Source organism: Danio aesculapii, chromosome 2 (genome assembly GCF_903798145.1).
Source record: "Danio aesculapii chromosome 2, fDanAes4.1, whole genome shotgun sequence".
Lineage (NCBI taxonomy): Eukaryota > Metazoa > Chordata > Actinopteri > Cypriniformes > Danionidae > Danio > Danio aesculapii.
The window spans coordinates 1,936,986-1,951,778 of record NC_079436.1 but is presented as its reverse complement, the minus strand read 5'-3'; the positions used below and the strand labels follow the sequence as shown (position 1 = coordinate 1,951,778).

Genomic DNA, 14,793 nt, shown 5'->3' with positions numbered 1-14,793 from the left:
AAGCGAGAGAGAGAATGTTCTGCTGGATCTGCATATACTGTCCAACACACTCCTCGCCTGAGCAATTAATTATGCATCTTCTCTCTATACTATTGGTTTACCGCTGAGGATTTTGTCCTGAATATGCTGGTTTCAGAGACTTTTCCAGCCGCACTGCAGCAATGCACTGAAACACTACATTCATCTGCTAAACACTGAGCATTTAACACTGATGCACACACTGACAGAGCATGGAAACAAGACTCACACTTTTAATATAATTTGAGTAATGTGTCACTTCATTAGTTGAATGAAGTAAATTAAAGTAAATGAAAATAATCAAATTAAATGAAATAATAATAAAATTAAATTAAAAGTAACGTAAATAATAAAATAAAAATAAATAAAGTGAATTAAAATAAAGTAATAAAATAAAATAAAATAATTACAACAATTAAAGTAAATAAAAAATTAAAATAAATAAATTAAAATAAAATAACCATTAAATTAAAAAGTAACATAAAATAATAAAATAAAATAAATATAAAATACAATTAAATTAAGAGAATTCAAAATAAAATAAAATTAAATAATAAAATGTAATTAAATAAAGTAAAAATAAAATAAAACAGATTAAAATAAAATAATAATAAAATTGAATTAAAGTAGCTTAAAAAATAAATATAAATTAAAATTAAGTTAATAAAATAAAATTAAATAATAAAATAATGATAAAATTTAATTAAATCCAATAAAATAAAAATAAATTTAAGTAAAATAAAATAAAGTAAAATAAATAATAAAATACAATTTACTTAAATATTTTATAACAATAAATAATAATAATAATAATAATAATAATAATAATAATAATAATAATAATAATAATAATAATAATAATACATGAATAAATATATATACAAAATGTTTAATTACAGTAAAGGATCACTGAGCCACAGATCTTTAAATCGGCAGTCGTCAAGAGATAAATTATTCACATAAACCCAAGAGCACAAATTTTTTTTAATAACATTATTATAATTATTATATTATAATAATTATGATATTTTTATTAACATATTACTATTAATGTTATTATATGACATTTATTTAATAATAAAAATTAAATATAAAAATATTGTTTTAGATTATTATTATTATTACTATAATTATAATTTATATTATTTTAATTATATTTTAAACAATATATTATAATAATTACATATTTTAATAAAATTTTATGAAATAAATACAACTATATAATAAATAAATGTATATATAAATTAATGATAATAATAATATTAATAATAATAATAATAATAATAATAACAATAATTAAAATAATAATAATTATTATGTATATAATAATTATTATTATTATATATGACTGGCTTGATGATGAGTGCATTATTCACTGTTCATTCATTGTTCAGTTTCCTTAAAAAAAAAACTAAAGTCTTTCTAGATTTTTCTTCCCAAAACATTTTCAGTGGTGTGTGTGTGTGTGTGTGTGGGGGGGGGGGGGGGGGGGGGGGGTTGTTCTCCCCTAGCATGTTTTGATTAAAATGACTGCTAACAAGTGCTTGCCATATGTCAGATCTTCCCACTGAAAATCTGCTTTTATCCTAAATTTGACGAATGTCCAAAATGCAAAACTCTTTTCTTTGTAGTGATTCTGATAATTACAAATGATGGATAAAAAGCGAAACTCAACTTGACTGGCAAAGAACAGCATTTATACCGCATACGTCTCCAGTGTTTAGCGTTCGTCTCTCACCAAAATAAATAAACTTAAAAGAAACTGGCAATGCAAGACAGGCTGTCAACAAGAGTCAAAGACAAAACAGGATTTCAGACATCAAACTCTTTGCCTTTAACTCATAGTTTGATGTTGTTTTTATGGGAATCTCTTGTATATTTATGTCATGTTTTTGTGTAATACTGACTTGTCAATTTAGGCTTGTTTAGCTTAAAGACGCCTCTCATTTGGAGAATGAAGTCACATGAATCGCTCAGGTGTGAGTTTTTCCCAGACTTAAACAGAGTGTCAAAATCTTGATGTTTCTGTAAGTCTCGTCTATCAAATCTGAGCTTTATTTTGTATATTCCATTGGGTTCGCATCAGGGGATTGGCTGGGCCATTCTACAGCTTGATTTTCTTTCTCTGAAAGCATCTGAGAGTCTCTTTGGCTGTGTTTTGGATCATTGTCTTGCTGAAATGTTCACCCTGGTTTCATCTTCATCCTCCTGCTAATGTAGATGTTGGACTGAAGCAGCTGATATTCATTTACACTGAGGAAGGGCAGAGGCTTGCTGAAGAACTACTGAGAGATTTCAGCTGCTGTCTGGGCTTTCATTGCCCAACTACACCTCCCTTTCTTCATGTGTTCAATACTTCTTCCTTGTGTCGTTTCATTTTATTGCACAGAACTTAATTTGTGAACTAAATATTTGTTTTATTTGCATGATGGATTTATAGTTCTTACCAACATCTGGGGAAAATTTCAAGTCAACAGCACCTTTAGAAATATGTTTTCTGAGAAAAAAAGTGACGTGTTCAATACTTATTTCTTCATATACTATTAATAATTATGGATGTTTTCCATAAGGTAAAAGGGGCTTTTTTCATTACAATACAAAAATTGAATTAATTGTATAATAATAACAACAACAAAAATGATGATAATAATAATAATAATAAATATAACAACAACAACAACAACAATATAAATATTAGTAATAATAATAACACTAATAATAATAATAATAACATGAATAAAAACAAATATAATAATAATAATAATAATAATAATAATAATAAATATAACAACAACAACAATATAAATATTAACACTAATAATAATAATAATAATAATAATAATAATAATAAATAGAACAACAACAACAACAACAACAATATAAATATTAGTAATAATAATAACACTAATAATAATAATAACATGAATAAAAACAAATATAATAATAATAATAATAATAATAATAATAATAATAATAATAATAATAATAATAATAATAATAAATATAACAACAACAACAACAACAACAACAACAACAATATAAATATTAACACTAATAATAATAATAATAATAATAATAATAATAATAATAATAAATATAACAACAACAACAATATAAATATTAATAATAATAATAACACTAATAATAATAATAATAACACGAATAAAAACAAATATAATAATAATAATAATAATAATAATAATAAATATAACAACAACAATAATATAAATATTAATAATAATAATAACACTAATAATAATAATAATAACATGAATAAAAACAAATATAATAATAATAATAATAATAATAATAATAATAAATATAACAACAACAACAACAACATAAATATTAACACTAATAATAATAATAATGACAATATTAATAATAATAATAATAAATATAACAACAACAACAATATAAATATTAATAATAATAACACTAATAATAATAATAATAACATGAATAAAAACAAATATAATAATAATAATAATAATAATAATAATAATAAATATAACAACAACAACAACAACAATATAAATATTAACACTAATAATAATAATAATAATGACAATATTAATAATAATAATAATAAATATAACAACAACAACAACAACAATATAAATATTAGTAATAATAATAACACTAATAATAATAATAACATGAATAAAAACAAATATAATAATAATAATAATAATAATAATAATAATAATAAATATAACAACAACAACAACAACAACAATATAAATATTAACACTAATAATAATAATAATGATAATAATAATAATAATAATAAATATAACAACAACAACAATAGAAATATTAATAATAATAATAACACTAATAATAATAATAATAACATAAATAAAAACAAATATAATAATAATAATAATAATAATAATAATAAAACAACAACAATAATATAAATATTAATAATAATAATAACACTAATAATAATAATAATAACATGAATAAAAACAAATATAATAATAATAATAATAATAATAATAATAATAAATATAACAACAACAACATAAATATTAACACTAATAATAATAATAATGACAATATTAATAATAATAATAATAAATATAACAACAACAACAATATAAATATTAATAATAATAACACTAATAATAATAATAATAACATGAATAAAAACAAATATAATAATAATAATAATAATAATAATAATAATAATAATAATAATAAATATAACAACAACAACAACAACAATATAAATATTAACACTAATAATAATAATAATAATGACGATATTAATAATAATAATAATAAATATAACAACAACAACAACAACAATATAAATATTAGTAATAATAATAACACTAATAATAATAATAACATGAATAAAAACAAATATAATAATAATAATAATAATAATAATAATAATAATAATAATAATAATAATAATAATAATAACTATTATTATTATTATCGTAATTATTATTAGACATTAAAATATCATTTAGTCAAAAATAAGGTTAAAAAAATTTGTCAGGCATATTTAGCACATCTATTATTTGGTGACATTAAAACTCATGATCAAATGATGATGATCAACAGTAAATTTACAAATGTTACCTCTTTCCAAGAGGGAAAACCAGCAACAATCAAGAATGCATGATTATATGCTGTCATGGCTTTGCAATCAATAAATGTGATTACAATGAAAGTCAATGGGGCAAAAACAGCCCCCAACATAATGAAAGGGGAGTCAATTAGCCCAGAGTGTATTGTTTTTCAAAGCATTTTCCCAAAATATGTGTCAAAATACGGTTTGTCACCAAAAATCACTCCATTTGCTGAAACACAGAGAAAGATGTGGCCAAATTAAGACTCAAAATCAGCCCAGAGTGAATGAAAACGACCCAACGGTTCAAGGGTTAAAGTGTTACCATTGACTATTATTCATTTACAGATCGTAGTAAAGACTCACTGATGTTTTCCGCAGGCATGCGCACCACCGCCGGCTCGATCAGGTTGTCCGCCAGCACAAACGCTCCTTCCTCCAGCGTGTCCAGTAGCATGGTAGCAGCGTGAGTTTGCTCCGTTGAGTTCATGTCTTCCCAGGATTTAAGCGCTTCTGGTCTCAGCAGGTTGTCAACTGTGTCCACGATGGCCTGAAATGAACATAGAAGAACAAAGTCTAATCACTGACGAGACCATTTTTTCCATGTACAAAAACATGTACAAATGCCGGCAACACATGGAGAAGCCGATGAGAACACAGCCATGATGGAGAATCACACGGACATTGGTGCAAAAATTATTGAGTTTTTGTTTTGTTTCTTGTCCAAAATGATTAAAATGACCATACATTTAGTCTTTTAGTAGACGCTTTTGTCAACAGGTGGTTTGTCAAGCCCACTCATCTGTGTGAGGCACAATGTTTTTTTCTTTTTTCTTTAGGTGGTTTTTCTACAGGTGGTTTGCCAAGCCCACTGACCAATGTGAAGCACACTCAAGAAGCCTTTTCTAGAGTAAAAAAAAAAGTCTTTTAAAATGAAATAAAATAAAATGAAATAAAAAAAAATTCAACTAAAATAAATATTAAATTAAATAAAGTAAAATAATAAAAATAAATAATAATAAAATAAAAATGTATAAAACAAAAAATATTAAATTTAATTAAATAAATATTAAATTAAAGTAAAATAATAAAATTTAATAAAAATAAATAATAAAATAAAACAATATAAAATAAAAAAATATAAAATAAACTAAAATAAATATTAAATTAAATAAAGTAAAATAATAAAATTAAATAAAAAATAAATAATAATAAAATAAAAATGTATAAAATAAAAATATATAAATTAAATTAAATAAATATTAAATTAAATAAAGTAAAATAATAAAATAAAGTAAAATAAAATAAATAAAATACAATTTTAATTAAACAGCATGGTGGGTAGCACAATCGCCTCACAGCAAGAAGGTCGCTGGTTCGAGCCCCAGCTGGGTCAGTTGGCATTTCTGTGTGGAGTTTGCATGTTCTCCTCGTGTTGGTGTGGGTTTCCTCCGGGTGCTCCTATTTTGCCCACAAGTCCAAACACTACAGGGGAATTGAGTAAGCTAAATGGGCCATTTATATGGATACGCCTTAATAAAATGTGAATGGTGGTGATATTAACGTCCTCTTTGTGGTACCTTAGTAAATGTGAGGGGGGAAACTTTTCAAGATGGGTGGTGACAATGGTGGCCATTTTGAAGTCGGCCATCTTGGATCCAACTTTAGTTTTTTCAATAGGAAGATAGTCATGTGACACATCAAACTTATTGGGAATTTCACAAGAAAAACAATGGTGTGCTTGGTTTTAACGTAACTTTATTCTTTTATGAGCCCCCTCACATATACTAATGGGCCACAAACAGGACGTTAATATCACCAACCATTCCCATTTTATTAAGATGTATCCATATAAATGGCCCACCCTGCATACTGACACCGACTTCTCCAATTAACCTTATTCTTCAATGCAAAAGTGCGCTCGTTAGTGCGATTGTTTTAGAACTTCCGTTTCGGTCATCTACTGGAGAAATGACTAGGAATAATAAACGGCAGAAAACTACTAACTCTAGAAACAAGTGTTTGCATGACAATACAGACAAAGCAGAATAATATAATAAGGAAATATCAGTTTGCAACGTCAAGCAGCAGAACGATTAATGTCTAAAAATAAATGGAAGCGAATGAAACTGGAAGTCTCGAGCCAAAACAATTCAAATAGCTGCGTCTGAATACGGAAAATAAGGTTAATAGATATAGAGGTGTTGCACTATCAGCTGAAATGTTGCTAGAGTTGGTTTTTAAGTGTGGGTGATATATTACATCAGCAAAACTGATTGAGCTCATGTCCGTGTTGTGCGATAAGTCTATATATTGACTATTGTGACAAGACGCTCTCAATGGTATCAGTAATAAATCTTTACATTGCTTTGACCTTAATTCGGTTTAATTAAACAATGCGAAGACAATCACTGTAAAAACCAAACCAAACAGGGTTTAAATGAGGTTTTTCAATCGGAAAGGGTCTGACATATACTGTAAAATGACAACTGACAGGCTGTTGCTGTTTTTCCTTCCTTATTTGGGGCGGGGGGGGGGGGGGGGGGGGGGATAAATCAGGCAGCGCAGGGAATACACTGGAGACGGGAGAGAAACCAATGAGAGACGAGACGCTGAAAAAAACAGGCATGATGGGAAATCAAACACTCTCCCAAAGTGTCGCTGCTGTAAAATATGCTGTTTGACTTCATGATTCAACAGTTGCAGTGATGTCTGTGTGTGTTTCTGCCTCAGTTTATTACAGATCAGGACACTACATATACAGTTGAAGGCTGAATTATTCGCCCCCTCTATAGATTTTTTCCCCAATTTCTGTTTAAGGGAAAGATGAATCTTTTTCAGCACATTTCTAATCATAATAGTTTTAGTAACTCATCTCTAATAACTGATTTCTTTTATCTTCACCATGATGACAGCACATAATATTAGACTAGATATTCTTCAAGACACTAGTATTCAGCTTAAAGTGACATTTAAAGGCTTAACTAGGTTAATTAGGGTAAAGTTAGGGTAATTAGGCAAATCATTGTGTAACAGTGGTTTGTTCTGGAGACAATCCAAAACTAATATTGCTTAAGAGTGCTATAGAAAAAACAAGTGTAGATTCCTTATGTTTAAGTGTGTAAAACAGTGTCCTCCATCTGCATTCCTCACTGTTTTTCTCCTGCTGTTTTCTCTTTGCTCTTTTAAAAGTCCACTCGGCTCTCGCTGAAACACTGGGAAGCTTCAGAAAACTGGACTGTCAGATTCAATTTCCTATTTAGAATCAATAGCGTACGGTTTTGCTTTTCTATCTGTAACGGGATCTAACTGCAACGCTGGCAGAAAATAAAATATTAATAAAAATGTTTCTGAAAACTCCAGAAAATGAGATGTTTTTATCCAAACTCTAGAAGCAGAAATCAGTTCAGCTAAAAATGCAAACAAAACTGCTATTATTAAAGAAATTAGGGTACAACTTTACAATCAGATTGTATTAGTTTACATTATATTATTTATTTATAAGTGCCGTCAAACTATTAATTACAATTAATCACAAACAAAATAAAAGCTTGTTTTTACATACTATATATAGTATGTGGATTGTGTATATTTATTATGTTTATATAAATATACACATGCATGCATGATTAGAGAAAATGTTCAGTCATATTTAGATAATGTGTATATATATATATATATATATATATATATATATATATATATATATATATATATATATATATATATATATATATATATATATATATATATATATATATATATATGATACAGGTTATTTACACATTTAAATTTCTAAGTAACAAAATTGTATGTATGTATGTGGGGGTGTGTGTGTGTATAGGAATATATATATATATATATATATATATATATATATATATATACATATATAATATATGTATATATATATATATATATATATATATATATATATATATATATATATATATATATATATATATATATATATATATATATATATATATACATATATAATATATGTATATACATACATACATATATATATATATATACACACACACACAGTTGAAGTCAGAATGATTTGCCCCCCTGTTTATTTTACCCCCAATTTCTGTTTAAGGAGAGCAGATTTCTTCAACACATTTCTAATCATAATAGTTTTAATAACTCATCTCTAATAACTGATTTATTTTCTCTTTGTCATGATGACAGTAAATAATATTAGACTAGATATTCTTCAAGACACTAGTATTCAGCTTAAAGTGACATTTAAAGGCTTAACTAGGTTAATTAGGGTAAAGTTAGGGTAATTAGGCAAGTCATTGTATAACGATGGTTTGTTCTGGAGACAGTTGAAACAAATATTTAAATGAATGAATAAATAAAAAAATAAATAAATGAACAGACAAACAAATAATCAAATAAATAAATAGACAAACAAACAAACAAATACATAAATAAATAAACAGAGAAACAAATAAATAAACAAACAAACAGATAAACAAATAAACAAATTAACAGATAAACACAAATAAATAAACAGACAAATATATAAATAAACAGATAATCAAATAATCAAATAAATAAATAGACAAACAAACAAATAAATAAATAAACTGACAAATAAATAAGACAAACAAATAAACAGAAAAACTAATAAATAAACAGATAAACAAATAAACAGATAAACACATATATAAATAAACAGACAAATAAATAACTAGATAATTAAATAATTGAATAAGTAAAACAAATAAACATACAAATAACTAACTAAATAAATAAATCAATAAATAAATGCATGAGAAATATTTGAAAAAATAAATAAATAAATAATAATAATAATATATATATATATATTCCAAAAAATGTCCTCATACAGAGGGTTTGTCCATATTTGACCCAGTGTCAGTTTAAGACAACCCAGCATTTTAGGCGTGTAGTGTTGTGTTGTCTACAAATGAACATAAACATGTCTGGAACAAATGAACAAACACACAGCTATAAAGTGTCATCAAGAGGTCTTTCATTATTCAGTGTGTGTGTGTGTGTGTGTGTGTGTGTGTGTGTGTGTGTGTGTGTATGTGTTTCAGGATTATTTCTTCATTACTGCTGTTGTGAATAACATGGAGACAAATCTGTGGAGGACACACAGATCTGCAAAACAGCAGGAGTGTGAACCGAGCAGGTGACACACACACACACACACACACACACACACGCGCAGACACACCTCTGCCACCATGACTGCGGGACATCCATTACAGCAGAATACACACTCAAGCATTAAGAGTGAGCGCAGAAGCAGAGCATGATGGGAAAGCAGAGCGAGACAACAGAAAAACCAGAGCGAGACTTCAGGAGGAACAGCAGACTCACACACACACACATATGCGCGCGCACACACAGAGGCTGCATGCAGCAGAGCAGGTGGAGATGGGCCGGAGGTACCTTCATATACGCCCTGCAAGTCCGCTCTCTTTTCTGACGCTTTTTATTTAGGTGTCAAACACAAAGACGGGAGATTAGAAACAACACACACACACACGCACCCACACACGCACACAGGAACACACACAGAGGAAAAGAGAAAGAGAAACAGAAGAAGTAAGAGTCTGTGTGTCAGTCACATGATGAAGGAGAGCTGCACTTTAATGAGGATTGATTCTCTCTATTCTCCTACATAAAGACTCTGAAACTGTGTTTGCTTTCACATGTCAGAAGAGGACAGTTTAAACACATGCTGGAAAAACACTTCGCTACCAAAACAATACACTTACCGGCCACTTTATTAGGTACACCTGTCCAACTGCTCGTTAACGCAAATTTCTAATCAGCCAATCACATGGCAGCAACTCAATGCATGTAGGCATGTAGACCTGATCAAGACAATCTGCTGCAGTTCAAAGCGAGCATCAGAATGGGGAAGAAAGGGGATTTAAGTGACTTTGAACGTGGCATGGTTGTTGGTGCCAGACAGGCTGGTCGGAGTATTTCAGAAACTGCTGATCTACTGGGATTTTCACACACAACCATCTCTAGGGTTTACAGAGAATGGCCCGACAAAGAGGAAATATCCAGTGAGCGGCAGTTCTGTGGGCGCAAATGCCTTGTTGATGCCAGAGGTCAGAGGAGAATGGCCAGACTGGTTCCAGCTGATAGAAAGGTAACAGTAACTCAAATAAGCACTCGTTACAACCGAGGTATTGTTGCTGATCATGTCCATCCCTTTATGACACCACAGTGTACTCATCTTCTGATGGCTACTTCCAGCAGGATAACGCACCATGTCATAAAGCACAAATCATCTCAGACTGGTTTCTTGAACATGACAATGAGTTCACTGTACTCAAATGGCCTCCACAGTCACCAGAGCTCAATCCAAAGGAGCACCTTTGGGATGTGGTGGAACGGGACATTTGCATCATGGATGTGCAGTCGACAAATCTGCAGCAACTGCGTGATGCTATCATGTCAATATGGAGCAAAATCTCTGAGGAATTTTCCAGTAGCTTGTTGAATCTCTGCCATGAAGCATTAAGGCAGTTCTGAAGCGGGTCCAACCCGGTTCTAATAGAGTGTACCTAATAAAGTGGCCGGTGAGTGTATATTTTCTATTATTATTATTATTATTTTGCTGTTGCACAGAAACCTTATTGAAGGAAGTTCACCCACGAATAAAAATTCTGTCTTCATTTACTCACTTTTAACTTGTTCCAAACCTTCATGAGTTTATTTTGTTAAACATTAAAAGAAGATGTTTTGAAGAATGTTGGAAGCCAATAACTATTGACTCCCACAGTATTTGTTTTTCGCACTATGGAAGTCAATGGCTACAGATTTTCAGCTTCCTCAAAACATCTTCTTTTAATGTTTAACAAAATAAAGAAACTCATAAAGCTTCGAATCCGCAAAAAGGAGAGTAAATAGTGAGTAAATAATACAAAAAATGGGTGAACTATTCCTTTAAATCTAAACAGATAGACAGATAGACAGACAGACAGATAGATAGATAGATAGATAGATAGATAGATAGATAGACAGATGGATAGATAGATAGATAGATAGATAGATAGATAGATAGATAGATAGATAGATAGATAGATAGATAGATAGATAGATAGATAGATAGATAGATAGATAGATAGATAGATAGATAGATAGATAGATAGATAGATAGATAGATAGATAGATAGATAGATAGATTCAGCTTAGTGACATTTAAAGGCTTAACTAGGTTAATTGTCTAACTTAAAGTTATTGTCTAACAGTGGGTTGTTCTGGAGAGGGGGTTAATAATATTGACCTTAATATGGGTTTAAAAAATTAAAAACTGCTTTTATTCTGATCATGATGAAACAAATATGGCAAAGAAGAAAAAATATTACAGGAAATACTGTGAAAAATGGCTGAATCTGTTAAACCTCATTTGGGAAATACTTGAAAACAATTGTGAATAATTTTGACTTTAACTGTATGTAGCATCATGGTCCTGTGAGACGCAACATTTTACTCCACTTTATGTCCACACATGAATCTCAACTTGACTTAATAACAGCTTTCTGAACTCTGCATGCCATACAGCTGTAGTAGTTCTGGCTTGGCCACCATTAAAACAGGCAGTAAATGAATGACATTATACTTCTCATCCGTTTACAGGTTATAAAGTGGACTGTAGCTGTGTGGTCTCTCAGTTTTGCCCTGTACTTGAACACGCTTGGCCAAAATATCATGCTGTAAAACAGTCCCTTAACAGACTTTTCCACAGATGTATCATGTGACGTTATTGCAACTCTTTGCACCGAGCCAAAGTCTTCTTAAAGTCGTCTGTCTGCATTGAATTAATCACTAAACGTTGAGTCACGCATCTGTGCTGGGGCTAACACATTACAAGTGATCAAACTAGTGTTTTCAAGTTACTAAAGTTATTATTAAAGGGACAGTTCACCCCAAAATGATGAAAATTTACCATCAGAAATGTGTTTTTGTTAGTAGGAAGTTGCTAGGCAACAGAGGCATGCATATTTAACCCTTTCATGCATGAGTTTGAAATACTGCAGCTGCCTGTTCTTGACTATCCCAAATATATCTCACTCTCTCCTGCAGTGCAGTGAAGTCTAGATGGGATACAGCTGAGGATACTCACGTTTTTGTGACACTGTACAATAAATAATGTTTTTAAACTACTCTGAGGGTTGTATTTAGGGTTGAGGTATGGGTTGACGCTAATAAAATACAATTAATGCATAATTTAATAAATAATATTATTACATCACATTAACTTTCGCAGCTGTATCCCTTCCAGCAACAACCGCAGGAGAGATCCGAGCTGCTGGATTTACGTCATGTTTATTCATAATTTCTGATAAAATGCATGAAGGTAAGCAACTGTTTATCTGGGAGAGGAATAGGGAAAATATTCTAGTAACATAAACAGTGTGTATCTAACGTGAACAAAGCACATTGTCCAGTTATATTGAAAAATTATTATTATTGCCGTCTCCATAGACATCCGCATGCATTTTACAAGCCTTAAATGCTGTGTTTTGCTTGTATTCATGTGTATTTGAATGTCTAAAACCTAAAAATTGTGATTTATGACAAGCGCTGCGACCTCTTTCTGTGGCTCAGCGAGTGCAGTCAGATTTGAGTTAGCAGTTGATGATGTGCGCTCTAACATTCTAATCACACCGGTGTGATCGTATGCTTCAGGGACCAGCCAAAGCAGATCACACCAGTGTGATCGTATGCGTGAAAGGGTTAAAGTCATGGGAAAAAGTAGTACTGTGTTTTAGAATTTTAAAATAAAATAATTAATTTTATAATTTAATTAATTTTAATTAATTTATAATTAAAATAAATAGATATGTTGAATTTATTTCAACAAAGTTATTAAGTTGCAAAAATTAAAACAGTTTAAAATGTCCGCCTCAGTAGTTATAGTGCTAAGCGAGCTGTGACTGAGAAATTATGGAAAATGTGCCAAAAATATTGCGTATTGTTTGCATTTAGGTCCCCTAGAATGAGGGTTATGAAATTGACCTTCACAGAGATAAATGAGCTTTGCAAAAATAGGCCTGTAATTTATACCCACTGTTTCTGAAAGACCATTCCACTACTGAGGCTGAAAGAGTGTTCAGAGGAGATTAAAGTCAGCATGAAACTGAACTTGAGATGGTCTTCTCTGCCCTTTTATGAGATATAGAAGACTGAATCAGCTCAGAAAATGAGAACAAATGAAGGCCGGGCTGGATTTTATTTATGAGGGATTGATGGGATGGTTGTGGTTTGCTAATGGTGGATCTTATGGGAGTGAGATAAAATAAAATAAAATAAAAAAAAAAAAATAAAATAAAATAAAATAAAATAATACAAAGTAAAATAAAATAAAATAAAATAAAAAAATTAAATAAAATAAAACAATACAAAGTAAAATAAAGTAAAATAAAATTAAATAAAATAAAATAAAACAAAATAAAACAAAGTAACATAAAATAAAATAAAACAAAATTAAACAAAAATAAATAAATAAATAAAAATTAAATAAAAATAAACTAAACTAAACTAAATTATGATTTTAAAGTAAAAAATTTAGTTCAATTCAATTTAATTAATCAGGTAAATTAATGTTCCATTAGTTACTCCATACACTGAACAGTACATTCAAGATAAAAGAAATAATTAAAATAAATAATAAAAAATAAATAAACTAAAATAGCAATTAACAACAGGTAACGTTTTAAAACAAGGTTCCATTATTTAATGTTAGCTAATGTACTTCCTAACAAACAAACATTGAATAATACATGAATGCATTGATATGTTTTAATGCTAATTAAATTAAATACAGATGTTCACTGTTAGTTCTTGTTAACAACTTTGGAGTTTTGTAATGCATTAAAGGTTAAATGAACTATGATTAATAAATGCGGCACAAAACTGTTCACACTTGGTTAATGTTAGTTAATATAGTTACTAATATGGACTAATGGACCATAAGTAACAAAAATTAAATAAAAGATTAAATAAAGTTAAATAAAATTAAATAAAAAGAGTAAAATAAAAAAAAATACATGAATTAAAATAAAATAAAAAAGTTAAATAAAATGAAGAATAAATTTAAGAATTAAAATAAAATAAATTAAATAAATAAAATGAATTAAAATAAAATACAGTAAAATAAAATAAAAATAAAATAAAGG

The 14,793-nt window shown here is 28.7% G+C and overlaps 1 protein-coding gene across 1 annotated transcript in view; it reads right to left on the bottom strand.

Moving 5' to 3' along the window:
* The window catches only part of LOC130234359 (adhesion G protein-coupled receptor L2), a 254,267-nt gene that overhangs the window by 65,397 nt on the left and 174,077 nt on the right, over window positions 1-14,793 (bottom strand). The window contains 1 exon segment of the mRNA XM_056464612.1: window positions 4,973-5,156. Within this exon segment, the coding sequence (XP_056320587.1) occupies window positions 4,973-5,156 (184 nt within the window).